The sequence below is a fragment of the Egretta garzetta genome, unplaced genomic scaffold (assembly GCF_000687185.1).
Source record: "Egretta garzetta isolate BGI_Z169 unplaced genomic scaffold, ASM68718v1 scaffold8, whole genome shotgun sequence".
NCBI lineage: Eukaryota > Metazoa > Chordata > Aves > Pelecaniformes > Ardeidae > Egretta > Egretta garzetta.
In genome coordinates this window covers 3,750,099-3,775,936 of record NW_009260407.1, presented here as the reverse complement: position 1 = coordinate 3,775,936, position 25,838 = coordinate 3,750,099, and the positions used below count along the sequence as shown (strand labels likewise).

Here is a 25,838-nt window from a genome sequence, read left to right as displayed (position 1 = left end):
TTAAAGAATAGGGAACGTTCTTGCTCTCAGTCTTTCAACTTCTGCCTGAAGAATTTCAAACTGTTCTTCCTGTTCCTTTACAAGACCCCGTAGGTGTTTCTGCTTCAGAATCTCTCGGTAACGCTGCTTTGCAATCTTTTCAGAAACGTGCTGTGTGTCTGCATAAAACAAGATGAAAGGTTAGCCTGTACTTGTAGGGGATGCATAGTCTATCTTTATATTGGACCTGTCCTAGGGTTATTCCAAGTTCTGTATAGAATAGGCAAGCATTTTAAAAAAGGCTCGCAGTTGGGCTTAAGACTCTTTACAGTACTGAATAAAGCAAAAAATTTCAAAAAGGCGCTGGGCATGCTTTCTTCATTTTCTATCAAGTACCTGCTGTTTTGAAAATCTCTAACTGTTTTACTAGTCAAAAATTTCTACAGTTTTCCTAATAGTGAACACCCTTCTCAGCTTCATGTTACTTCCTCTGTTCCTTTGAATGGGTGGAAAGAAGTGGGTTGAACAGTTCTGGGGAAGAATGAAAGCAAGTCTAACAAAGGTATTAATCACTATAATATTTTGTCTTCAATAGTTTCAGCAATTTAGTCAATTAACTTTGGTTACAAGAACAACAATCCCTAGGTATGCTCTTAAGTAAACGATATTAAATTGTTGTGGCAGAAAGGGCACTGCTAATTGTGCACATACAGTAATAAATAGGTGCTCCTTGCCCCTTAGCTGATGCTGATGGCGAACAGGACCATTTAGCCTTGGAGATGTTTTCTGAATATTTTTTGCTTGTAACTTAATGTGCATTACTGTGACTCACCGGCTGCCTCAAAGATATGCCTCCTTTCTGAAACAGAGACAAGCATTTCTTTCAGCTCCAGGCTGAGCTCGTAGTTTGCTCGCTCTTTTAAACTGATGCACTTCTCCAACTCTTTAATTCTTTTCTGACGGTTCTTCACATTCTTCTTGTGCAGCTGTCCATTTCCAAATGAATAAAGCAAATATATGAACTTATACAAAAGCTGTACAGACAAACTTGTGATGGAAACCTATAATCTTAAGCACTGTATTGTAGCTCAACAAACTTCCATGCATTTTGATTTGACTAGTAGCACATTCTAGCTATACTTTGTATAGTGTCTTTCACGCACACTGTATTCCAGTGTGCTTTATGGAGTTCTAATATAAGTAGCAGACAAGGAACAAAGAGGTATGGGTCAGGGAGAGAGATATATTAAAGATAAAACTTGAAAGGCAAAAGGAGGAAAGGAAGTCAATGGAATCAGTGAGCTGAGAACACTCTTGGCTGCTAGGAGCTGCTGAAGAAAGGGACCTTATGCTGAAGCTGTCAGATGGGCTGTAACGGGACAAGATAAATATTAAAGCTTGAAGAGGAAGAGGAGGCTGATGATAGCTAGAGCAACCTGGAGAAAATCCAGTGGAATCACTTAAAAACAAGGATAATCATAATTTGAATGTTGAAATAGATGAGGGAGCCAGCAAATCAGATTGTTTTGTCTATGTTATTTTGAGTGATATTATGAACAGGCTGGCGTTCCTGGAGAGAAACATCAAGCAGTGAAGACTGGAAGAATGCTTCATTAGAAATGGAAGAGTGACTTTTATAGGCAATGCCGTGTAAGAAGTGATAAGCAGATCTGCATTCAGCTGTTCAGGAAGGAAAGCATTTAATTCCAGTAACAGAGCAAGTTAGATTTCTCTCCATAGGGTTGATCTATGAAGCAATCAATGTATGATGACTGCTTTCAAAGACTTTAGAGAACTGCTGCTGTAGACAGCTCAGTGCAAGTTGAAGAAACTATTGAAAGCCAGATGAATAAATCTATGGAGATATATATATAGATAGATAGATATATAGATATATATATATTCATCCGAGTGTGCTGTTATGGCTATGCTCCAGCAGTCCATGAGTTAGCTGAAGCATGAGTATGCCCACATCAGTTGCAGTTATTCCTTACAAACACATCTTGCTATTGAAGGAGACGAGTTTCATTTAAACTAAGGATATATCTCTCAAATGTGGTTGTTCACTTAGGTTTTTACCTTATCCATGATGCCAAGAGTCTGCTCCATGACTGAAATGCGGTGGGCGACATGGCTGTCATAGTTCAGCACAGTTAGGAACTAAATAATTGAAAACAGAAAGAAACCATCTTATTAAGCCTGTTTGTTCTCAGCAATTCTACACTTCCGTAAACACAACCATACTATGTGAAACTCAAAAAACTGGAATGCAGAGCGGAAAGGCTTACTAGTGATGATAAATGGATATGTCCAGAGGAGAGCAACAAAGCTGGTGAGGGGTCTGGAGCAGAAGTCCTATGAGGAGTGGCTGAGGGAGCTGGGGTTGTTTAGTCTGGAGAAGAGGAGGCTGAGGGGAGACCTTATCACCCTCTACAACTGCCTGACAGGAGGGGGTAGCGAGGTGGGGTTCGGCCTCTTCTCCCTGGTAACGGGCGATAGGACGAGGGGGAATGGTCTCAAGTTGCGCCAGGGCAGGTTGAAGTTGGACATTAGGAAAAATTTCTTCACAGAAAGGGTTGTCAGGCACTGGAATGGGCTGCCCAGGGAGGTGGTCAAGTCCTCATTCCTGGAGGTATTTAAAAGCTGGGCAGACGAAGTGCTTAGGGCCATGGTTTAGTGGTGGGATGGCAGGGTTAGGTTAACGGTTGGACTTGATGATCTTAAAGGTCTTTTCCAACCTAAATAATTCTATGATTCTATGACACGGTAAAGATATTCTTGGATGCTGTATGAATACTAGACTGTACGGCTGTTAAAAAGAATGTTATCTATTATGTGTTAATGGAAGCATAGACTAAGCAAATTTGTTGTGAGGTTGTCAAAAAAACCCAAGCTTTTGCTTATAAGGTAGTCTAAGGTAACACAGCTGGAGGCCAAAGCGCTATGCAGTCTGTCATTAGACCAGAGAAAAAAGTGATTATTTTCTGTCTAGTGGCTTCCTAGTAATTCTTACTTCTTATACTGTTCTTACGTCTGCATAGTAATTCAGGTTTCAGAGAATTTATTAAAGATTTTTTTCTTGGGCACACTGCTACTAAAATATCTCTATCAAATGACAAATGGTAAAACAGGTTGTATGACCCATAATGGGCAGTGGACAGGTTTCTGTAGATGTATAATTCACACTGCCAGAGTACTGTCCCACCAAAGTGACAGGTAAAATTTTGTGGATTGCTGTAGTTAGAAGAGGAGAAACAGGAAAGACCTGGAAAGACCCAGAAGGATCCTTGCCTGTAGCACCAAACTGCTTTCACTCAGTGCTTCACCAATAACCCTCATTCTAGGTGTTCTCAGGTCCTTGCCCACACACATTCATCTAAACCATCTTTCTTTCTGTTCCTATTGTTGGGGTCTTTGTTGCCTTGCCTTTCCTACTAACCCCACATTTCTACTCAAAAAGTGAAGTAAAGTCAAGTCCCTCAGAGCGTTCAAATTCTGATTAAACTGGTATATGCCTTTGCTATGGGCAACACTGATTCTCTCTGAAGGGCAATAGTTCTGCTCACCAGTTTAAATGAAGTTTGAGCTAATGGCAACACTCTGGTGATAAATTTGCTACAAGAACTTTTCAGTGTGTTGCCACATCACCTCTTTGGAAAGCTGTTTTGTTGGTGTTAGTTACAGAAGTCCCTTGGCTGTGATTCAGAAGTGAACAAGCAGTTTGGAGAGCAGAAAAACAGATGAAGCCTGAGCAAAACATGTGTTTTGGATTTTCTTTTAATCTTTTGATTTAATTGCAATGTCCTTACTTGCTCTCCAACATTCTTCATTTTCTCTGTGCTTGATAGCTCTCTCCACTGCAACATCTCCAGCCTGCCCATCCTCCAACATCCCTTACTCCAAACCTTTATGCCCCCCTACCGCATCGTCACTAAACCATCAGCTTTCCTTGCAGTCCCCTACATCCCCTACTACAATACCCTCAGGCTTCCCCTACAACCTCTCTTCCTCCTCTCTTCTCCCATTGGTATCCTTGACTCTCTCCTGCAACCTTTACCTATATTTTCTGGCCTGCCAGCTGGACTTCTTCAAAGCTATGTGGGTGCTGACTTCCTAACCAGCTGCCGCCTCTTGCCTGCCAGGCATGGCAAACAATTCTGTTGTTCTGCTTCTGGGCCAACAAACGGCAGTGAGCGAGGCTCAGTGAGGCTCCTATAGGAACGATAAGTCTTTGTATACTGAGCAGAAGTTATGGTATTTCTGTTAGATACCAGATGGAGGCACCTCAGCCCTTTCACATAAAAGGAAGTTACAGTGCTTGATTTAAAAGTGCTCTTCCTTGTGGCTGCAAAATCCTGATTCCGTACTGTCAGTGCCAATTTTGAAACACTAAGAGTTAGGGCTAATTTTGCCTTTGTTTATACCTGAACATCGTGAAGAACTTCATCACTGATCAATGTCAAGCATAAAACCTCCTTTTGAAAGCTGAATTGTTGACCTATTAGGCATCAGGTCTCACCATAGTAGTAAGAGACTTAAGAGGTATAAATGATCTTACAGGTATAGGAGGCAAAATTTTCTGTGGTCAAAATATAAATTAGAGAAAGTAACTCACTAGCTGGCGTTCTTTTGAAATAGGTAGTGTTACAATATCCCGAGCCTTCTGTTCCAGATCTTCTATCTGCATTCTCATTTTCTTGTGTTCCCATTCCAGCTGAAATATCCCTTTAGAGAAGTCTTTACATTCTACCATGCTAGCAATTTTTTTTTCTCCTTGAGCCTGAAAAAACAGATTAATCTTAATTAACACACTTTACAGATTATGGAATAATTATTTGCAGAAAGATGGGCAAGCTTCCAAAGTTATAATTTTAGTAAGGAAAATGTGCTATACTGCAGTCTCTTCCCAGAGTTTGCTCCAGATGGCTATCTTCTGTGGAATTTTGTTCCCTTTTATGCTCTGTGCCACAGCCTTGGATCATAGAAGGAAATGAAGAAAGTTATAACTAACCTCTCTCTCCATCTTTCTATCTTTTATAAGAGTGTAAAGGCATTTTAACGCTACAAAATTCAAACTTGCTCTGTATAAGGTATTACTGAAGGCTTTGTGCAGTAGCAGTAATAAGGAATTTTTCTACAGCTAAAAAAAGAACATTTAGCGAGAGTATGAAAAACTGTTTTAAGTATGATCACCAATTTCACCTTATATAAAAAGGTGTATTAATTTTTTTAATCTTTATGTAAGGTACTTTTCAAATGCTTCTTAACACGACTATAAGTTTGGCTTGAGTGAATTTTCGGACTGGTGCCCAGGATATTAGCGTTTCTATTTACAGAGTGTGTGTAAGTGATGGTGTGTCTAAAAACTGTTACCATTTCATTGATCTGAATGGTATTGATCAAACATCAAGAAAGCAGTCTGTACTGCAATCTTTACATCATGATAAGAGACATTACAGAACTCTTAATAGCCTCTATATTACAATTGAGCCTACTGGTGTGTAGTAACGAATTGAAACTAGATGTCAAACTGGAGAAAAAGCAGAGCCCCTGAAGGACAATACGTTTGTTTAAAAAGCTTAAATTTCCTTCAGATAATGTACATTACCATGATAGAGCAATTCAGTTCTTCAATAACACTCTTATTAATGAGAATGGCATCAGTGTAGTCTGGGATCTCAGTACTTTCCAATTCCACTTGTCCTTGTTTTAGCAAAAACTGGACAATCAAATTCAATTGAAGTTTCATCTTCTCCTCCTGCAGCCTAAAATGGCAGAAAACAAAAACAATGTTTAGTGATTTCAACAGTGTTATATAAATCCTCCCACGATTCTCAAAACATTTGTATTTATTACTGGTAAGTGGCATGTGCATGTAGGGGTTACTCTTTGACAGCTTTCTATTTGGTCCCAAAGTGACAGCAGAATTTGCAGCTTATTTCCACACATGAAGTTTTCAAACACTGGATTCAGTTTAACATACTCTAGCAGATGTTCTGACAGAAAGTGTTCTTACTGAACAGAAATCATAACAATTGAAAATAAAATGGAGGACACTCCCAGCCACCACCTGTTTTCTCGTATAATTTATCCTGGGGCTTGTTCCTGAATGACAATTAATGTGAAAATTATGTCATGTACATGAAAAAATGAAATATTACAGGTCCAAGCAGCTCAGTAAAATCAGGTGTCACATGACTGAGCAACATATTGCAATTAGCAGTGATCACTGTATCTTCGGCCTATATGACCAAAATTTAACTAAGCTAGCTAGCACAAACATGGCCTTGAAGGCGTTGGGGGATTCACTGTATGATGTAGCTTTTGGGGCAGTCAGTTTGCAATGAAGACCATGCTGCTGTCCTTACTGATGTCGTTACTTAAGATGGTAGATTAAGACTGGTGTTGCCTGCTCACATGTGCTGCAATAACACGTCATTTCTCTTAGATGAATCCTAGATAAGAGTGTTGGAGAACACAGCTGTGTAATTCTGTATGTAACTTGTGGTTCTGTGTTGGTGGTGTATTAAAATGTAGCTGAATATAAGAAAAGAAACAAAATTACCAAGTGAGTTCTTCAAAAATGTCTTCTATTTCTGATTTAATCTTCTCGTTGTCATGCATTCTTCTCTGGAGAAACGCCTGCATCTCTGCCAGCGTTAGGGCTTTCCATTTCACCTAAGCAAGCAATGTCATGACATTCTGAACTTTTTTCAACTTTGTCAGTATGTCAGGGCAAGCCTCTTCAAGAACAGAGAAGACAAGTTCTTAAGAAGACATATGTATTTATAAATATGCAGCCTGGTATTTTGAGAATCCCAGTCGAGCACATGAGACACAAAGGTTACAATCCTTACACTCTGCTCAGAAAATAATTTATTCATTTATGCATAGATTACTCACATGAAGGGAAATCACATTTGCTTCTCTCTTGGTCAAAGGTCATGTGTATCTGTCTCCGGATAATTCAAATCTACACCTTCATGCTTTTAAACTGAACAAATAGCTTGCTAGCATTTCCCAGCAACATGCTTTGTAAAGAATTGCTCTTGGTGTTCTAGAAAATTATGGGAACGCATTGGTGCAAATGTAGAATGTTAGTGGGGAGGGAACGACTCCAACAGATGATGGAAATCAAATACCTTAATAGTTTTCTGGTATGGATAGAGAAAAGGAAACTGATCTTTTTTTTAATGAAACCATATCAAGGTCACAATCATTCTGATCAAATCCACCCACATTAATATGCTAATTTTTCCACTGAAGAACTAGAGCTGGTTTCCGTTGATGACATTTCTATTATTCAGAATTTAATGTGGCCAGAAGCAACCTTCAAACTCAAATTCAGCTTATGTATGCTGCACTGTCATTTCACCACTAGCTCGACCCTACGCTTGAACTCCACAGAAGTTTAAGACCTGAAAATATGAAGAAGTATACTGGCAAAATGAAGAATTTTACATACCATTTCCTCACTCTCCATTTTATTTCGTCTAGCTAGACAAAAACGTTCCCATATAGACGGGTCTAAGCCATTAGGCATGTGCTCAGGACTATCCAGTTCATCCATGGCTTTCATTAAAAGGGTAAGTGCATCTTTGTAATCTTCAGCTGAGCCTGAACAAACCCCATACGGGTTAGCGGTGTCACGGTTCATTTCTGTCATTGGGGTCCTAGTGCACATACACAGTGCATACAGTATTTACTTTTTATTTTCTCTTGCGTAAAAGAAGCTCACAAACAACTAAGAACATTTCATACTCTCAATCTCTTGCAAAGAGCAAATAGGTAAGACTGCATCTTACACAAAATAAGAATACATGTTTTTGAGAACTGATGATTATTTAGATTGCATTTAAAATAGATTGTGTGGGGTGAATAAGGACATGTAAGTACTCAAAATAGCAATCTGTAGTATGATAGGAAATCAGTCATTGTTAACTATCCAATAAAAAGAAGGCAGTCTACTGATTATCAAAATAGACTATTGAAATAAATAGCATTCTCATTCTTGACACACAAGAAATATTAGTATTCAAACAGATGGAATCAGGGGCATCTTACTTTGGTCGATCTTTGTAAAGTTGGAAAAGTTCATCAAGGAGATTGGCAGGTATGTCAGCAAACTCCTTTGTAAAACCACATTCCAGATTCTAGGAGGAAAACAGAAAGCTTCCTTGTTACCACAATGTTATTTTTAAAAAAGCATCTACCTTCCCATATCTTAGAAATACAGGATATGGCGCTCTTCCAAGTGTTCTGAAACATCACGGGAATCTGGACTATTTAATAAATTCTCCTATGCACATACTCTCCTTTACGGCTTAATTTCAGTGATCAGTGAGTTGACCAGAACTCATCCCATGCTTACAGTGAAGTATGTTCTTCTCATTAGCAAGACACAGCATTGACTTTTTCTCCTTGTGTTTGTTGACAGTCTCACCTTCTTTTCAGCTACTGCATTTTCATAGGTGTCTATGTAAGCTTCAATTTTATTTTTTGTAGTCTGGATTGTTCTTGCAGTCTTGACCTACAGCAAAACCAAAAGATTTCAGGAATGAAACTCAGCCAGCAGAAGCACTGAATGGCCATTCATATACACTGATGAAGCTGACACTTCCCTTATTTCTAGAGAAAACCTTGTGAGCTATTTTTACTAACAATATAATGCCTTCTTCAGGGGGTTATACTTGCAGATACTGCTAAAAGGTGAGGTGTGAATTAAACTAGTCCACTGCTTAAGAAAGTAAGAAATCTGTGCAAGAAACATCTTATACAAATGCTTACAAGTCTTTTCTTTAAACTCTGATACTTGTTTTCACTTGCACAGAAATTTCCTTTTCCTTTCATGTCATGCCTGGTAAGACCAGTCAAAAACTCTCAAATGCTCTTCAGTAGACGGTTCTTCATTTTAGAACGCAGTTTCCCTGTTGTCATGACATAGTTCTATTATGTGTCAGGATACTAAGCTCATCTGTTCTATCGAGGCTCTTAAATGCTTATACTCTGCTGGGGAGACTGTTTTGTTGTATTTGGCAGTTTGCATGGACCAGAAGATATATCAATGGAAACATTTAGAAAACAAAACAAAACAAAAAACAAAAAACAAACAACTTTGGAAAATGTAAGCTGGTATACACTCAGCCTCAGATAATTTTAAAACTAGTTCAGCCTATTCAGTGGTAGGGCCTAGGTGCCTATTTCGAACCTCTCCCTGTAGCTCACATGCAAATGGCTGCCTGCAGCTCCAAGCACAGCAGTCTGTACAGATCAAGTAGGAGATCTGACAGGGGGAGGCATTAATATATTCTCTGTGGACTCAGGAACAGCTCCACAAAGACAAAGTGGGCAAATGGGATAATATTGTCCCAAGAGCCAGAACCAATCTGCACTTAGACCATCTGAATCACACAGGTATTGGCAGGACACAGTAATCAGAACTGTCACTCAAAATTATTACTGTGGACAGTAAGCACTTGTATTGAAATCCAGATATACTACTTGTGCTCTCCAGTCTTTTGTTGACTTGTATATGGTTTGACAGGGATGGGTAAACTCTGCAGATTAAATTGGTCGATAAGACTACGAATACTTTGTACTCCATGGTATGTTCTGCTTCCGTGGTAAGATACTCATATGCCACCTCTGTCTATGCTTTGAACTGGCAAACACCAAGCAGCGTGGCCCTGGCCTACATTAGACACCTCAGTGAAAAATGCGATGGCATTGCACATTATTTTGTGCATCTTTCTGTCATAAAAGCATCATAATTGGTGCTTCCAGCTTGATACTGGATTCTAAAAAAATATTATAAATAGCAAACAAATAGCACCATGACCTTCTGAAGGTATGGAGTTTTACCAAAGAACTCCAGATGAACCAAGATGGGTATCTACTAAAAACCAGATGGATTTATAATGTATGTCACCCGTGCAAGTTGAAAAAAAATCAGTGACCCTGTAAATTGTCAGAAAATAATTTAAGGCAAAAATTTGACTTGGGAAGCGCAGTCTTCACAAGGAACTTTATTGTAAATATTATACTTTTCCAAATGATAACTTACTTTTTCTTTCTCCTTTTTTATAAGGAAATTATTAAGTCCAGCTTCTCTAGTGTCCAACTCTTCATTCAACAATAAAGCATAAACAAGATTGACTATTTTGAGTTCTTCCTGTGAAAAGATTGCAATAAGAAATGTTAACGTTCCTTTTGCACAGAGGCAGAGATGAAAAACTAATGTTCTCTGTGATACCTGATAGATGACCATCTCTAATTTCAGTTTCCTATCAGAGAGTTTGCACACAGTCTCATCAAAATTTTGTGTTGTTTCCTGGATGGAAGCTTCAAGTTTCTTCAATTCATTTTCCAGTGTCTGGGGAAGGGAAGGACACAAGCAGCAATATTACATCTGGAGGAACAAAGAAGCTCCGGTATCAGATGCTGGAGAGTGCACAATATGGAACTGTACCCTTCAGCCAAAAGGTCCCGGAAATTACTTGTTTGGAAAGAGAGTGCTGCCAGGCTACCAAGTTATGTTGTCCAAATACCATTTTGAAGGATAAATATAATTGTATTATTTGTGTACGGCATCAGCAACTCTGGGAATAGAACCTGAAACAAACTTTTTAGGAATGCTGGTACATTTGTGAAGAAAACTTACCTTTTGTCAGGTATCACAAGTTTGGCATGTATTTATTGGTATAAGTAGAGATTGCCTTATTTTGCTGTCTAAGCTAGGACTTATTTAATATGCCACACAATTTTTGTTCTTCATTTGTTATGTTTATTAGTATTTGTTTTTAGAAGTAGCTGCTGAGAAAGATCAGAAGCTTTGGTCATGACCACTTTGAACAAAACCACTCCTTTTCTCATTTTAATTTACCCTTCTATACTTTTCTTTTTCTTCATTCAGCTCCTTGACTTTTTTCTCATGTTCTTTGAATAATTTCTTTTCTTCATCATTCCAAACATGCTCAGGCTTGGATACAAAAGGAGGTGGAGGAATATCCTGGAATTATTAAAAGACAAATAGGCTTCAAAAGCAATATTAAGTCTCCACTGGCACACTAACTATAGCACGCATAAAATTTAATGAAAGGTATTTCTTTGTGGTAAGTAAGGTACAAGCTGTAAGTCTAAGTAACATATATATTCTATGTCTCTGGTCTGTTACTTGCACCAGTAGTTTTGGTGTGTATATATTGTGCTCTCACTTGCTTACAGGAATTCACTACTGGATCTTGTAAAATACAGGTATTTTGTACTCAAACATACTACTGTCGGTACAAGATATACCACATTTTCTGTTTCAGAATCCCAAATCTAGTGTATACTTCTAAGTGGAATCCTAATTTTCCAAAACAGATCAGTTCCAAGGAGAGTGCCTGGGTCTGCCCTATCCTTTTTCTGTGACAATCCTTCAGGCTCTTTCCTTCTTCTACTACTGCACTATCTATATTTGCTGAGTTAAATGGAACACAGTATTTTTCCATAAGAACACAGCCATGGATAATAGACCCTTGCCCCAGCAATACAGTTGCTGTAATGGTAATACTAGGTTATGCTCCTATAGTATTCCACTGTGATAGGGACAGGTGTTGATGGGTGAATCAGGCAGGCACTAGAATCCTGTAATCTCTTTTGAGTCCAGTGTACGGTCTCTTATGGAGTCTATCTAGGCATAATGCTATTCTACAATTCTCTTTCTTCTACCACTTAGGTTGGAAATATTTGCTAATGGAATTTCACATTTCATTAAAGGCCCACAAGCTACCTAACTGATATGGCAGAAACGCAGCTCACCATTTTCAAGATATCTTCCTTTTTGACTTCTAGCACTCCACCCATCATGTCATTAAGAGCACGCAGCCTTTCATTGTCCTGGGAATGACGACAAAAAATATTTTAGGGTACAAAAGGAAGTGTAGTAATTGGAAGTTTTGGGAATGATAATAGGGTAGTTCACCTCTAGATCCCCCTTATGATTCTAGCGCATGTCACTAGTATATTAATGCTCTTTGGTGATGAGTGTGAAATATGCTAAAAGTCTCTGAGTTTTTTTCTGGTGGACAGATGTTCATATACCAAATAACTTACTAAAACTGCTATTCTGGAAGTTTTAGAAAGAACACACAGGCATAGACTACTGGCCAGTTGGCAGGCTAGGATGAAGTAAGTTGTAGTGTAACTGTCTTATTGTGCATCTCATCTGGGGCCAGAACCGTCTGAGGCTTTTCACAGATGCATTTTAAAGCCAGAGGAAAGCATTATGATCCCTGAAGAACAAAGGTTGCGCAGTCAACAAACACATATCAAGCACAAAGCTCTTGATTGAGCAGTAGCATGCATTTAGAAGTGCATCTAGTCCCCAGTCACCTGATACAGTATTTTTTAATTGCCACTAAGCACATTTTTAAAAACTGTGAGCCAAACACTAAATCTTTTCTTCCCCCTGCTGGTCTATGTAGTTCTCATTGTAAATGATAAGGGGGAAAAGGCACGCATCATCATTACCTACCATTTTATTCTCCCACACTAGATTACTGGAATATTCCAGTGCAGCATTAACTAAATAAGCCTAACCAGAGACAAAGGCATATTCAGTAAAAAGGATACTACTTTAAGTACCATAGCAGCAAGGCGTCTTTCCATTTCAACCTTAGCCAGCATTTCTGCTTTTTCTCTCTCTTGTTGAGTCAAGTATTTTTCTACTTTAATCTGAAGGAAGAAAATGAGATTCATATCAGCATTCTTTCTCCAAACATGATCAGATGTGGACTAAGACTCTTGGGAAGATGGTGTAATACTAATTCTTAATACTTTTTGTGTCTCTGCTCTATGATAATATTCCTCAAGAAGAACATTGTTCTTTTGAACAGTTCCAAAAGCTATATTTACAAATGCTAAAGTACAAACTACCATCATTTTTATTGATATTAGTTGTGTTTTGTGCATACCTTTTCTGACAGTGAAATAACACAGACTGGTGGGAGAGCAGAGAGAAGCGGGGAAAGACTGACCAAAAGAGCAGATGAGATCAGTAGAATATATTGCATAAGAAATATGGTGTTTCTTTATAAATTATCAATATTTATAAGTACAGTACTAAGTATGCTTTAGTTCCTAGATACTTAGTTTGAAACTACTTAGTTTCAAAATGGTGCTCAGAAAAAAGAGAAACCCTTATCTATGGAAGTAATCCCCGCAAGCTTGGTTTGAACCTTACAGTCAGGAACAGGGGAATTTCTACTTAAATTATGGGCAATTAAAAACTTTTAACAACAATAAATTAAGATTGTATACATTTTATTAATTTCAGATTGACTTATTAAGAGCTTTCTTCCTAAAAAGGGAAGGGATGCGAAAGAGTCAAAAAGATGATTTTAAGTACACAGACACATCTGTTTTAAGGCTTTTCAGTAGTGACACAATGTCTGGAAATGAGAAGAATGAGAGAACTTTATTTGAGTGGGTGAAAGAGAAAGACTTATTTTTCAGACACCTCTGAATCCTGAACAGTGAGCGCTCGCTCTGGTATCTCATCATCTGTAAGAGCAGGCTCCCACACTTCCACTTGGAGGTCAAGTTGTGCCAAGATTTCTCGGATCCTCAGGTTTCTTTCTTTCACTCGTGCTATCTCCTGCTCCTTTTGTCGTGCAACTTTGTCAAATTCCTTATTAAAAGCAGTTTTCACTTTGTAAATGATGTCCTGAAATACCAAAAAAGGAAACAGCGATACTGCACAGGTCACATCCATCCATGATTATATACCACTCTTCATCAGAATCATAAGTGTGTGTATCTGCATGTGTGATAGGGAGATAAACTGGTAAAGCCCTTTTGTGAAAATCATAAGAACAGAGTTCAAGCTTTATTAAATGGAGGTGGGCAAATTAACAGTTTTGTCTTTTTTTTTCCCTAAAATTTTTTATTCCTTTTCTTCTACATATTTCCCATTTGATAAAGATTCCAAAAGAAACACACTGCTGCCAAAACTAGATAAAAAATTAGGCTGCCTTCTATTTGCTGTTTTTTGCAGTCTTCCACTGAAAGAAGAAGGGGCTTCAAAGAAAAAAACACAGGATCTGTAAATTTAGAGATTGTAAATCACAGATGCGGGGAGGCAGAGTTAAGGATATACCTTTCTGATTTTTAAGTGATGCAACCTGCAGTTTTAATACGCTTTCATGTGATTTTCTGTCCTACACATGTAAGTAAAATGTGCCCATTAAATAAACAAACATTGGAAATTATTTTTTAGAACACCTGAGGCATTATAATGACTTTAAAAAGCATATATTGTTAGTGGATAAATTCTTCCTTTAGCCTAAATAATTGATCTCAACAAAGAAAAGTGGAATATTAAGAGAGAAAGCCATGTGTGTCTCCTACTGTGTCAATTTACTACAATGAAACATGAAAAGGATTTCAGTCCTATCATTAAACTTCACATTTTGAGATGCTTAGCTGTTTGCAATTTGTATTTGTGTCCAGGATTATTTCATTGATTTCTAATACAATAATAAGTTTGGATGTAATAAGGCAGGATGGCAGATAAGGTACAACATTGCTAGGATAAAAAAGGCAGAGTTCAATGTCTAGTCAGCCAACTAGCTCTCAGCAAGCTCACTGCATTGGCCAAGAACACTGAAGATCTATCTGCACTTACATATATAATATGCAACTTTAAAGCCATACAGTAGAAAGATCTTGTTACATCCAAGCTTACAGCTAGAAGTGCTGCTTGTGTTTCTTCCCCATCTACTTAAAAGACTAGTGTATCTACTAGATTTTATGTATTACAATGCATAATCATTGAGCTCTGCTACCATTTACAGCCTTAAAGAGCTCTGAGGAGGCAATGCTTTATACTAGTTTAACCACTTCTACCCTTGTAGATCATCTTCATAAGAAGCCTGCTCTGTAGTGTGTTTACTACTTAATAAACTGGCCAGGGTAAGAGAAGTAAGAGACTGATAGGAACGAATAATAATTAACAGAAACATTGAAGACTCCAAATGAAGGGATGGTAAGACTGGAGAGAAAGGAAATGGTGTGAGGATACAGCTGATCTTTCATTCACCAGCAAATAATAGGAGAAGAGGTCATGTTTTCACAGGGCATGCTGAGATGTGCAAGCTAGCCTTGGCTGTACAAATTCTTAAACTGAAGCATCTGTGGGCAAATGCAGATACCTTCAAATTGGGTAATCAATTTCATAAAAATGTTTTTCTTCCAGACCTGAGCTGGCAAATCCACATGGTGCTTTACTGCACCATATGCATTTATCAGCTTTCATCTCAGTAACTTAGAGACCCATGCAACTCGCCATTGTATAGGGTCACTACGCCCAAAACCTAACAGTGGCTGTGACTGCTGTGAGAACCAACAGAAAAGAAAGCGTCACTGCAGTAATACAAATCTAAGAAGACATCACCTTCAATAATACTATCTGATTGACTTTCTGCTCCCTGGTGTGCAAGTCCCACTGGTGGTATAAGACAGATGTGTCTCCACCATACTGAGAGCTCAGACTTCCAATCAGGCAGTAAGATGCACTATCATCAGGCATTACTTCTTCTGCCTTCTCTCCTTCTTCCTTAGATAATACAGTCTCAGACTCAATCTCAAGACTTTTCTTCTGAACCTGAATATCAAAAACATGATAACTGTGTTAATTTTGTACATGATCCAGTGGCACACATACAAAAAGATTCTAGAGGTTATATTCTGCAGTTAAGCTCAGTGATCAAAATAACGCAAGTTGAAATGATCGTATCTGGAATATCGGGTCCATTCATAGGTTCCCCAGTACAAGAAAGACATGGGCATACTGGAGCAAGTCCAGTGATAGGCCACTAATACAATTAAGGGTTTGAAGCATCTACCATGTGAGGACAGGCTGAGAGAGCTGGAATTGTTATCCTCAAGAAGGAGAAGGCTTGGGGGGATCTTAGTAATGCATATAAAAACTTGATGGTGAGGAGTAAGAACAAATGAGCCAGACTCTTCTCAGTGGTGCTCAGTGACTGACTGAGAGGAAATCGGTATACATTGAAATACAGGACACCCAACTTAAAACACTTTTCCTGTAAGGGTTGTCAAACATGGGAAGAGGTAGCCCATAGAAGTTATGGAATCTTCCATCCTTGGAGATATTCCAAACCTGACTGGACACAGCTCTGAGTAAATGGCTCTAGGAGGGTTGGACTAGATGACTTCCAAAGGGCTCTTCTAACCTTAGCTATTCTGTGATTCTTTAATACATTTGTTCTGAGTAAAACCACAATATTTCATCTTTATTTATATTTTAAAAATCTTTTGACAACTTCTACAGCAAGAAAATGGACCTTAGAAATGTAGCCAGGTAAAGAAGGGTTAAGTTGCCAACTCAGAATATCCTGATCTGAAATGCCTTTACGCAGTACTTCAAAGAGGTTGTACCTTAAGATCGGCTGTCTCAATCTTCTTTAATCGGAGAACTTTCTCCAAAGTTTCCAGCTCTTCTCCACTACGTTCCTTCAGTGGATAATTCTTCACTTCACAAGCAATATGGAAGCACTGTTCAAATTTGAAAAAAACCCCCAAAAACCCAAAGTAAGTTCTTCAGAATACATCTGTCAATTCATTTGTTCAATATCTAAATGCTAAACAGTTACAAAGACTTCTTAAAATCAGGAATAAAATTGAGGATCAATTAATATAGACAATTTAGTAAAAATCCAGGGGTAAGACAAAAACCACTTGTCTTTTTGGTAGTGAAAATGCTTGGTTTAAAATTTGCTTTTTTCTTTTTTTCTTTTTTTTTGTTTTTAATAATCTATGGATATTGCCTCTTTATCCACAGAATTCAACCAGAACTAGTTTTTTTCTAAAATGACTTAGTATTTCACTATCCTTGAGATAATCCAGAATCGTCAGTTTGACTAATGTCCCTTTGTTTAAAATAGGCAAAATCAGAGTTAAATTTTGCCTTTATGTTCTGTGTAGCAGAAGTCATACTGACTGCACACAGAAAAATAGTATTTACCTCTCCTGTTAGCAACACTGCGTATTCTCTGAGATCAAGGAATTAAAGAGTTGCTTGTTTGCTTTTCAGCACTCTTATCCACCTTAGAAGGTAAAATCAGCCAGGTTCAGACAAAATGAACAGAATGAAAGATTTGCATGAGCCCTGGGAAGAAGCAAGTTTTTTCCTGTATGATAAGCAAATCAGAAATGTGTTACACTTCTATTTATTTTGTCTCTGTACCTTAAAGAATCAATAAACTACCACAGAAAATGAACTAGAAAGCAGGGGTTACCTTAACTGCACGTCCTTTTACACACATAGCATCCCAGCACTCCTGTTTGATGACATCCTGCAAATAGCGGTTGGCTAAATTCTCCATCTCAATCTCCTTCCTCACCTTTCAAGATACAGAAAAGAAAATAATGAGATGTGATGCAAAATAACAAGATATGGGCAATTTTTACTGAGTTATTGAAAGAAACCTAACAGATTAAGTGAATTACCAATACGTCATCATCTTAGACTATTGCAGCTATCTTCTCCAAAAACTATATAGCATACTACTGAAAAGCATTGTTTTATACTTAAAGAAAAGCATTCTAGAACTTCAGCAACGTGCCCAAGCCCACAGTGTCAGTTTTATAGTTTCTGGCATGGATCATATTCCAATTGGCAATGTCTGCATCAGCAGCTTCACCTGCTTCAAAAAGTGACTTTAAATACATTTAAGTTTTCCTGCTTCTCAGCAGTGAACAGCAACTTTGAGATCATTTTCTGTTCTTCAATCATTCTTTCTCCTTTACACTGCTAGTTTTAAAATGTTCTCCCCAAATTCTGTCATACCCTGGCCACTTCTTGTTCAGCCTTTGCTTGTGCTCTTTCCTGTTCTTCTATATCCAGGTTGAACTCTTGCTGCTCCAGTTTCTCAATGTCTGGCACCAGTTCATTTTCATGCATCATTTCCTGAATCTGTTTTTTTTAAATAAGTATAAGGAATAAAAAGTAACTTGAGTGTGAATAGAGAAAATCCTATTTTTAACACTATAGAACTTGATGTCAGAGGAAATTATTTTAATTGCCTCCACTTTTAACCACTTCATGGTAATTGGTAGAATGTGCTAGTGACAGAGAGTACTATGTGACTATATTTCATGTTTCTCTTAAAGTTGATTTGGATGTTATATGTGAAGTTGTGTACACTTTCTAAGAATCTCTAGTACACAATTCTTTATTTTCTGCTTCTGAGAACTTTATTAAGTTGTTATCACTTTACTGAGTTGTTATCTATCTCATACAGTTCAACAAAAGGACGTGCAAAATCCTGCACCTGCTTCAGAACAGCTCCATGCACCAGGACATGCTGGGTGCTGAGAAACTGGAAAACAACTTTGCAGAAAAGTAGCTGGGGGTCCTGCTGGACACCAAGTTCAACACGAGCCAGCAACATGCCCTTGCGGCAAAAAAGGCTAACGGTATTCTGGGTTGTATTGAGAATGTTGCTGGCAGGTTGAGGGACATGGACATACTGGAGAGAGTCCAATGAAGGTGATTATGGGACTGGAGCATCTCTCATACAAGGAAAGGCTGAGAGAACTGGGACTGTTCAGCCTAAAAAAGAAATGGCCAGGGGGGAATCTCATCAATGTATATAAATACCTGAAGGGAGGGTGCTCAGAGGGTGGAGCCAGGCTCTTTTCAGCGGTGCCCAGTGACAGGACCAGAGGCCGTGGGCACAAACTGAAACACAAGACATTCCACCCAAACATCAGGAAACACTTTTTTACTCTGAGGGTGCCTGAGTACTGGAACAGGTTGTCCAGAGAGGTCATGGAGTCTCCATCCTCTGCAATAATAAAAATCTGTCTGGATGTGTTCCTGGGAAGACAGCTCTAGGTGACCCTCTGCCTCTGCCTTATCCTCTTGCACATAGCAGTTTTTACGGAAGGAAACAGAAGGAAGAGGACAGTAGTTTGTATAATGGAAGGCTGTCAGACAGGCAGAAACTGGCCTGCTGAGGGGATAGATTGCTCAAGGTATAAGGGTGGTACAAAATTTTTATTTGGAGCAAAGGAAACTGAGAACCAGACAGTAGTTCCTAGCAGGTTCAGCATATAGTCCCTGAAGAAGCACATCTCTTTATTACCTGTCTGCTCAGAGTTTATGACAAAAATGTAACAGTGCTAGAGCTGACAGCCATAAAGGAAGTGTACTTGTAAACAAAACTGGTAACCTGAGACATTACCCTTGTAAGAAACTCACAGTTTTACGCAGCTTTTTAATTCCCATTTGCAGCTCTATCTTCTGGTTAGCAAACCTCTGAGTCTCTTCTCTAATGACCTGACATACAACAAATATATTGTTGAAAGACAAAAATAGACAAGAGGAGAAAAAAAGATTGAAATAATCTAAAGGAACATTATCTGTACAGAAAACAAAACTCCAAAGGGATTAATAACTGAAACAGACACAATCCTAATTCTTAGAATTGCTCAAAGAGAAAAAAAGATTCTACAACAAGGACATGGTATAAACTGGTTGTACAGCAATAGAGGATAAAAGAAAGAAAATATTAAAGAAAAAAGTGTTTACAAGCGCAATGATTAGAGACATGCTGAACTGCATAAGGCCTACTGCTAGAATTTGTTAAGTGTTACATTCCTTAGATTTTTCATTGTCACTAAGCATTTCCAGTGGGATATTTAAGGATACAAGTAAACTAACATCTGTTACTCATTCTGGAAGCTGTGAAACTTTCTTTGCCCCTACAGCCTTGCCAATTCATCTCGTAGGGAAAATTTTGCAATTAGTCTACATCTCTAGAATTTGCTTTCTAAAATATGTTTACAATTTTAAGTAGGATGATGGCTATTGATAGAAAAGAAGGGGTGCACCTTTCTGACTTTGGATGGACTCCATCCTCTAAAAGTCAGATGCAAGTCTCTTAGGACATTAATGAGCATCTTAAAACAACCTAAGACCACATTGCTGTGCTTCAACCTTTGCTTCTTATCACCTGTCCCTAGCTGATACTAATAGTCATGTGGTACTAGTGTGCATGCACAGTCACATGGATTTGCCAAAAAATCCCAATAGAGACACAAAAGCCTAAGTGCCAGCATCAAAGCAGACACAGGATTACATGTCTGGGAGAGCGAGGGAGGAGACGCCGCTTTCAGTGGCAGTATGTCTTAGATTCACTTGAGCCACTTGTGAAACTGCATCATAATTTGGAAATTCACTCCTGAGATCACCCAAAAAGTAATCACATTTTGCTTTGTTCTATCACTGAACCTCAAAACTGGATAAAATACACAGCTCTGGCTCATATCAGAAAGAACCTCCTACCATCCATAAATTCGTATTTCGAGGAAAAAAAGAACCTATACTAACATTAACATCGCAATTTCCAGGCTCAGAGAGCACTAAATCCTCTCTCTGTAGACAGTTAGATCTTTGAAGTGCTTTTACTTATAAAAAACTTTGGTTACATAACACATCTCAACCTTAACCTGGTATGAACCTCAGGGGTTTTGTAATTAATGTCATATTGTTGAGTATTGATTTATCAGTGCTGTAGAATTTGTTATTCTGGCCCTTGGGAAGAAGAAAGCACCTGCTTGGTTTCTGGTAATAATCTTCTGTGCAACTTTTTGACATTTAGAAGAAAAAAAGTCTTTATAAGTTTCTAAAGGAAGCCAATTTCTCTGGCAATTTTCTTTAGTTTACTCCTTGTGTAGAAGTAGCCTTCTGTTCTTTAGAGCTCCTATTGTGCTAGGTACCTTCACAGATGTGTTTATAGCCTTGACCTAGGATTTCTAAAAGTCTATATCACAATGCCTTAAAGAGAGGTTCAAATGTCAGCAAAGCTTTAGAAACTAGATTCCTTTACAGCATATAATTTGGCACCCCAAATCACTACTGACTCTTGAAAACTCTGCCTTTGATTAATACTTGTTCTATGAAAGTACCTTCTTTATTTTCTGACCTATCCATGTCATGTCACTGGTACTGGCTGAGCACAAACTGGTGATGTTTCCATCGTCTTCTGTCACCTCTACTTTGGAAGATTTAAGTGGTGCCTCCTGAAATTAAGGATATATTAAGTACCATCTCAAGTACTTAGAGAGAATGAGAAACAGAAATGAAATAAAAAACAGACTCACATTAGAAGCGACACCACCACCACCAAATTCCAGAGTGTTATAACATTTTTAACCCATAACCAGTCCCCAGATTGCAAAAACTTTTGACTCAAAGGGGCTGACTGTACTAATCTCTGTAATCACTGCTTTGCTTGATTTCAGCAGTAAAATACATGACTAGTAACACACCACGTATAGCAGTAACATCACACTGGGAATGGCACGTAGCTTCACATGAGGAAAAACTGACTTTCACAGACTTTTCTGCGGCTAAAGAAACCAAGTAAAGTTGAAGAAGTGAATATCATCTTCCCATAACCATTCCATTTCCTTGATAATACTATTCCACCAATTAATAGTTAAGCATATTCAGTCTATCCTCAAGGGTATTATTCCACTTTTACAAAAGGATCAGGGTTTGTTTTGAGGACAGTGTTTATCATGTTCATTCATTATTGATTGAATCATTCATTCATTAATGATTGAACTTTTTTTCCCCACAAAAATAAAGAAAACACCTTAAATTTCTCTTCTGGAAGTGACTCCGATGTGGATTCTGGGTCAAACTGCCATTCTGCCATAGATTTTAAAACAACATTTTCATTTGAAGTAGACTTGTTCAATATAGCAAGAAGAGATTGCCAGTGAAAAGCAGCTTCCTTAACTTCAATTTCCTTTATCTTCCTAGTAAACAAAAAGGGAACCAATGTATTTTTTGTGTATTATGGAAAAGGACAAAGTATTAAATATTCTTTGTAACATAATTATTAAGTTGCTTAAAAACGCCATTTCAAAAATTTTACGTATGATTCAATATTGTTTAAATTCTAGAATTGCAAAATTAAGTGAAGCTTCCACAGAATTAGAAATTCTGAAAGATGGATTACCCAGATTAGAAAAGTTGCTCTGGCGGAGTCATCTTTAATCTGTGTGTCTACCTGAACATTTGTTATACCACAGAAAAGCTGTAGTTTCAAGTGTCTCTTACTCCTGATGTCTGCTAAGAGCTCTTTATAGCCAGAGTTGAATTCCCATTAAAGCTGTGATGTCTCCTAATCACTGAGTTAAAACAGTATCTCATGAGATTACATCCTCAGAGAGCCCCTTCCAGATGGTTCATTTGAGAATGATAAGCAGCTCACTATAGATAGTACTTATCACAAGATACTCCTATATCTTGTATTGCAACCAAACGTGAAGTACAAGGCTTTTCATGAGCTAGGGAGACTGCCTCTAAAGGTGAGAGGAGTAGTTTTATTTCTATCCAATTCTTCTCTTTACGTTGAGACTAATAAAAAGGAAGTTTAGAATCACAAGTAAATGCAAAAACTAGTTTGTCAGGATACAAGAATTTACACCATCAATATTGGTCTGTCACTTTATACGTACTTCCATTTCAGACACACCAGGGCACCATCATTTTTGCCATTAACGAGGATGAATTTGCCATCCAGTGAAAATACCATGGATCTGATTCCCCCTCCTTGATAGGAGTGACAATGCTTTTGAGCAAGTATATCCTAGAAAAGTCATAGAAGCAGTATCAGCAAATATGTTTTTCTAACGTAATATGTCTGTAAATTATGCTTCTTTATTTTTAGACAAAAGTCAATTCAAAATGTCAATACAAAGTACATAAAAGACTAGGATTAATGAGTTTAAAATTTTTGACTACAGATGGGACAAGTTTGTAGTATATTGATTTTGTGGGAGATAAATTGTAGTAGTAGCCTAAGATTTACTGGAGAAAAAAAATAAATAGTTTGTATGATTGTATATACATTCATTATAAAAACAATTGTACTGTATAATGCTATGTCAGTTCATGTTCAACATGATAAATTTTTCTGGAACACCTTATATTCAAGTGAAGAAAAGCTTAAAGTGAAAGAAAGGGGCTTTCATACCTCTTTCTCATGTAAACCAAACTAAGCCTGTGCCTGGATGCCTACCTACCATAGTAGAATACCTACCATAGTAGAAGTATGATAGATGAATAAAACACCATCCTTTGCTGCTGACGCCAGCCACCGGCTGTTGGGTGATAAACAGAGGAAACCTGATCCAAACTGATTGCTAGGAGTCCTCTTTTCTGATACAAAGACTGATGGATCTTCCAACATATTCTGCCAGACAAACAAAATGTTAGCAGCAGTTCAGATGATGGAAATATCTATGCCATTTTGAGAAGACTAATGAGAGCTTTGAGGGTTATCACACGCGTTGCAATTTAAAATGTTGTTGGATTACTGAGCTCAGGAAGCAGTACCATTGCTATGCTGCTGATTTGCTTCTCATCTCTTCAAAAGGGTCTGTGTTCAGTATGTCTGGGCCTGGAGTTTCTTGGCTCAGAGAGTATGGGACTTGTCAAGGAGTAATGCTCACCTTTGGAATTCACCTTGCTTGACCTGACTCTTAAACTGAGGGGGACCTATGAGCTGCAGGGAGCTCCAGTTCGTCAGCAGACAATGACAGTGGCTTCCTGAAGCCCCACTACTTCATTGCTCAGTTCCTTCAATAGCTCGATATTCAGGTTACTTGGCAGACTGCACAAAAACACAGCTCCAATACGGAAGCTACATGTGAAGTGCCTGCAAGCTGTATGAGTTTTAAGAACCAGTATTTGGCTTTCTCTGTAGTAGAACAAAGAGATTGCTTTTGCCAGGTTTCTGAGCAGGTGGTAGGATACTGAAAGTTGATGTTTATGGATGGAGTAGGTATTTTTAGTGCAGAGAGGATTTCTTTAAGAGAATATCCTGCTATATTCACTTCATCTATAGCCTTTGTTCACTGGTATTTAACCACCACCCAAAATAAAGCAGCTTCAGAGAATTACCTCTTCAGAGAGATGGTATTTACAGATGAAAGGTGCACAGGTACAGTAGCCATACACAATGTTATCCTTCAATCTGACTGCTGAGCTCAAAGGGTAATCCAGATCATATTGCTCCTTTTTAATGGCACTAGCATTAAGCATTCCTTGTTCATTAACATACTTATCATTATCTAAAAGATTGAAAAAAGAAACAGGGAGGAAGAGGCATCACTACCACTAATGCAGGTGCTTTACCTATCATGTAATTATGAAAACCAATCTTGTCAAGGAGTGAGCATGATGAGAGTTTTCAAGGAGGAGACTGGGAATTAAGATACTTAGCTTTAACACTAAATGTGCATTGCACTGGTGTAGCACGCTGCAGTGAAGCAGAGAAATAGCTCTACAAGCTCTAAAGAAGTACTAGAAACAGCTTAACCACAGTGATGTGATAATTTGTATATACTAATTTACCCTGTTTCTTGGGTATTATGTAAGCAGTAGTAATTAGTTTGCATGGTGGTTCATGTCATCATTGCTTTCATCTGGAACTTCTTTAGGCATCTCTGCCATGAAGTACACACAGCCTGGGTGGTATTGGTTAAAACACTTAAGTTCACATCTTCAGAAAGGCATTTTATTCTTTTTGGTTGCTTAATTTAAGCTTTAAAGAGACATCTTAAATTAAGACTGATGCAATACCTGCAGATCTTCATCAACTCTGAAAATCAGGACTCATTTTATGTATCAAATATTTGGCACAAAAAGAATCACAGAATCCCAGAATTGCAAGGGTTGGAAGGGACCTCGTGAGATCATCTAGTCCAACCCCCCTGCTAAAGCAGGATCACCCAGAGCAGGTCACACAGGACATCGTCCAGGCGGGCTTTCAATATCTCCAGAGAAGGAGACTCCACAGCCCCCCTGGGAAGCCTGTTCCAGGGCTCTGTCACCCTCAAAGTAAAGAAGTTCTTCCTCATATTCAACTGAAACCTCTTATGCTTCAGTTTGTGCCCATTGCCCCTTGTCCTGTCACTGGGCACCACTGAGAAGAGTCTGGCTCCATCCTATATTACTGACTATTTAAAGAAAATACTAACTTCATTGAAAATTACTTTTTAAAAACATTGTAAATTTTAAGGCCTTTAAAATTATGTGTAAATAACTAGAAAATCTGACACTATGCTTACTAACAGTTTTACGGAAGTTTTCTCTACAAAAGGCTGCTGGTAATTAATTTGCATATAATGTGAATAAAATTATATAAAAATAGAATGTCGATAATAATGAACACAGGCTGCCTTTTTCTGTAACATGTTAGAAGACATCACTGAAACCTCAAACTATATTGATCTGACAGTTCTTAGGTGGAAGAGACATAAAACTGGAAGTGCATGGTGCCACTGCCAACAAATCCTACCCTGTGCTGGCTGCATGATGGAATGGAATGGAATGGAATGGAATGGAATGGAATGGAATGGAATGGATGAGGACACCAAATGCAACATTAGCCTGCACTGTGCCTTAGTTAAATTAATACATTTAAGCCCTTTCTTGACAACTGAATTAGTTTCCCAGCTGATTCCAGAAAGTGCCCCAAATCAATGCATTCCTAGAATATCAGACACAATTAAAAGTTCTGCAATCACTCATGACACTCAGGTCCATTTTTTTCTGGCTTATAGTACTACTAAAATGCTATAATATTATAGTCATGTCCTGAATGACACAAAAAGATTACTGAGTTGTTCCACAGTTGAGGATGTCATATATAAAACAAATCATGTATTTGAGAATTTAGCATGGGTTACCCAATTTAGCGCAAGACTAACAGGTTCCCTTCATTTTACTTCCAGATTATGAACAGAGACTCTGATATCCCAGTATGCAC

The 25,838-nt window shown here is 38.1% G+C and overlaps 1 protein-coding gene across 1 annotated transcript in view; it reads right to left on the bottom strand.

Annotated features, from left to right (window-relative positions):
* The window catches only part of CFAP43 (cilia and flagella associated protein 43), a 48,503-nt gene continuing 22,665 nt past the window's right edge, over window positions 1–25,838 (bottom strand). The window contains exons 15-39 of the mRNA XM_035898975.1: window positions 23,969–24,138; window positions 23,106–23,258; window positions 22,522–22,652; window positions 21,651–21,816; window positions 20,959–21,072; window positions 19,250–19,327; window positions 17,834–17,959; window positions 17,283–17,387; window positions 16,423–16,539; window positions 15,416–15,625; window positions 13,481–13,687; window positions 12,607–12,696; window positions 11,782–11,859; window positions 10,862–10,987; window positions 10,232–10,351; window positions 10,043–10,150; window positions 8,423–8,509; window positions 8,044–8,132; window positions 7,445–7,652; window positions 6,545–6,657; window positions 5,588–5,744; window positions 4,595–4,759; window positions 2,059–2,139; window positions 812–965; window positions 1–158 (exon numbers count right to left, since the gene is read on the bottom strand). Coding sequence (XP_035754868.1) covers window positions 1–158; window positions 812–965; window positions 2,059–2,139; window positions 4,595–4,759; window positions 5,588–5,744; window positions 6,545–6,657; window positions 7,445–7,652; window positions 8,044–8,132; window positions 8,423–8,509; window positions 10,043–10,150; window positions 10,232–10,351; window positions 10,862–10,987; window positions 11,782–11,859; window positions 12,607–12,696; window positions 13,481–13,687; window positions 15,416–15,625; window positions 16,423–16,539; window positions 17,283–17,387; window positions 17,834–17,959; window positions 19,250–19,327; window positions 20,959–21,072; window positions 21,651–21,816; window positions 22,522–22,652; window positions 23,106–23,258; window positions 23,969–24,138 — 3,311 coding nt within the window. The remainder of the gene's footprint in view (window positions 159–811; window positions 966–2,058; window positions 2,140–4,594; window positions 4,760–5,587; window positions 5,745–6,544; window positions 6,658–7,444; window positions 7,653–8,043; window positions 8,133–8,422; window positions 8,510–10,042; window positions 10,151–10,231; window positions 10,352–10,861; window positions 10,988–11,781; window positions 11,860–12,606; window positions 12,697–13,480; window positions 13,688–15,415; window positions 15,626–16,422; window positions 16,540–17,282; window positions 17,388–17,833; window positions 17,960–19,249; window positions 19,328–20,958; window positions 21,073–21,650; window positions 21,817–22,521; window positions 22,653–23,105; window positions 23,259–23,968; window positions 24,139–25,838) is intronic.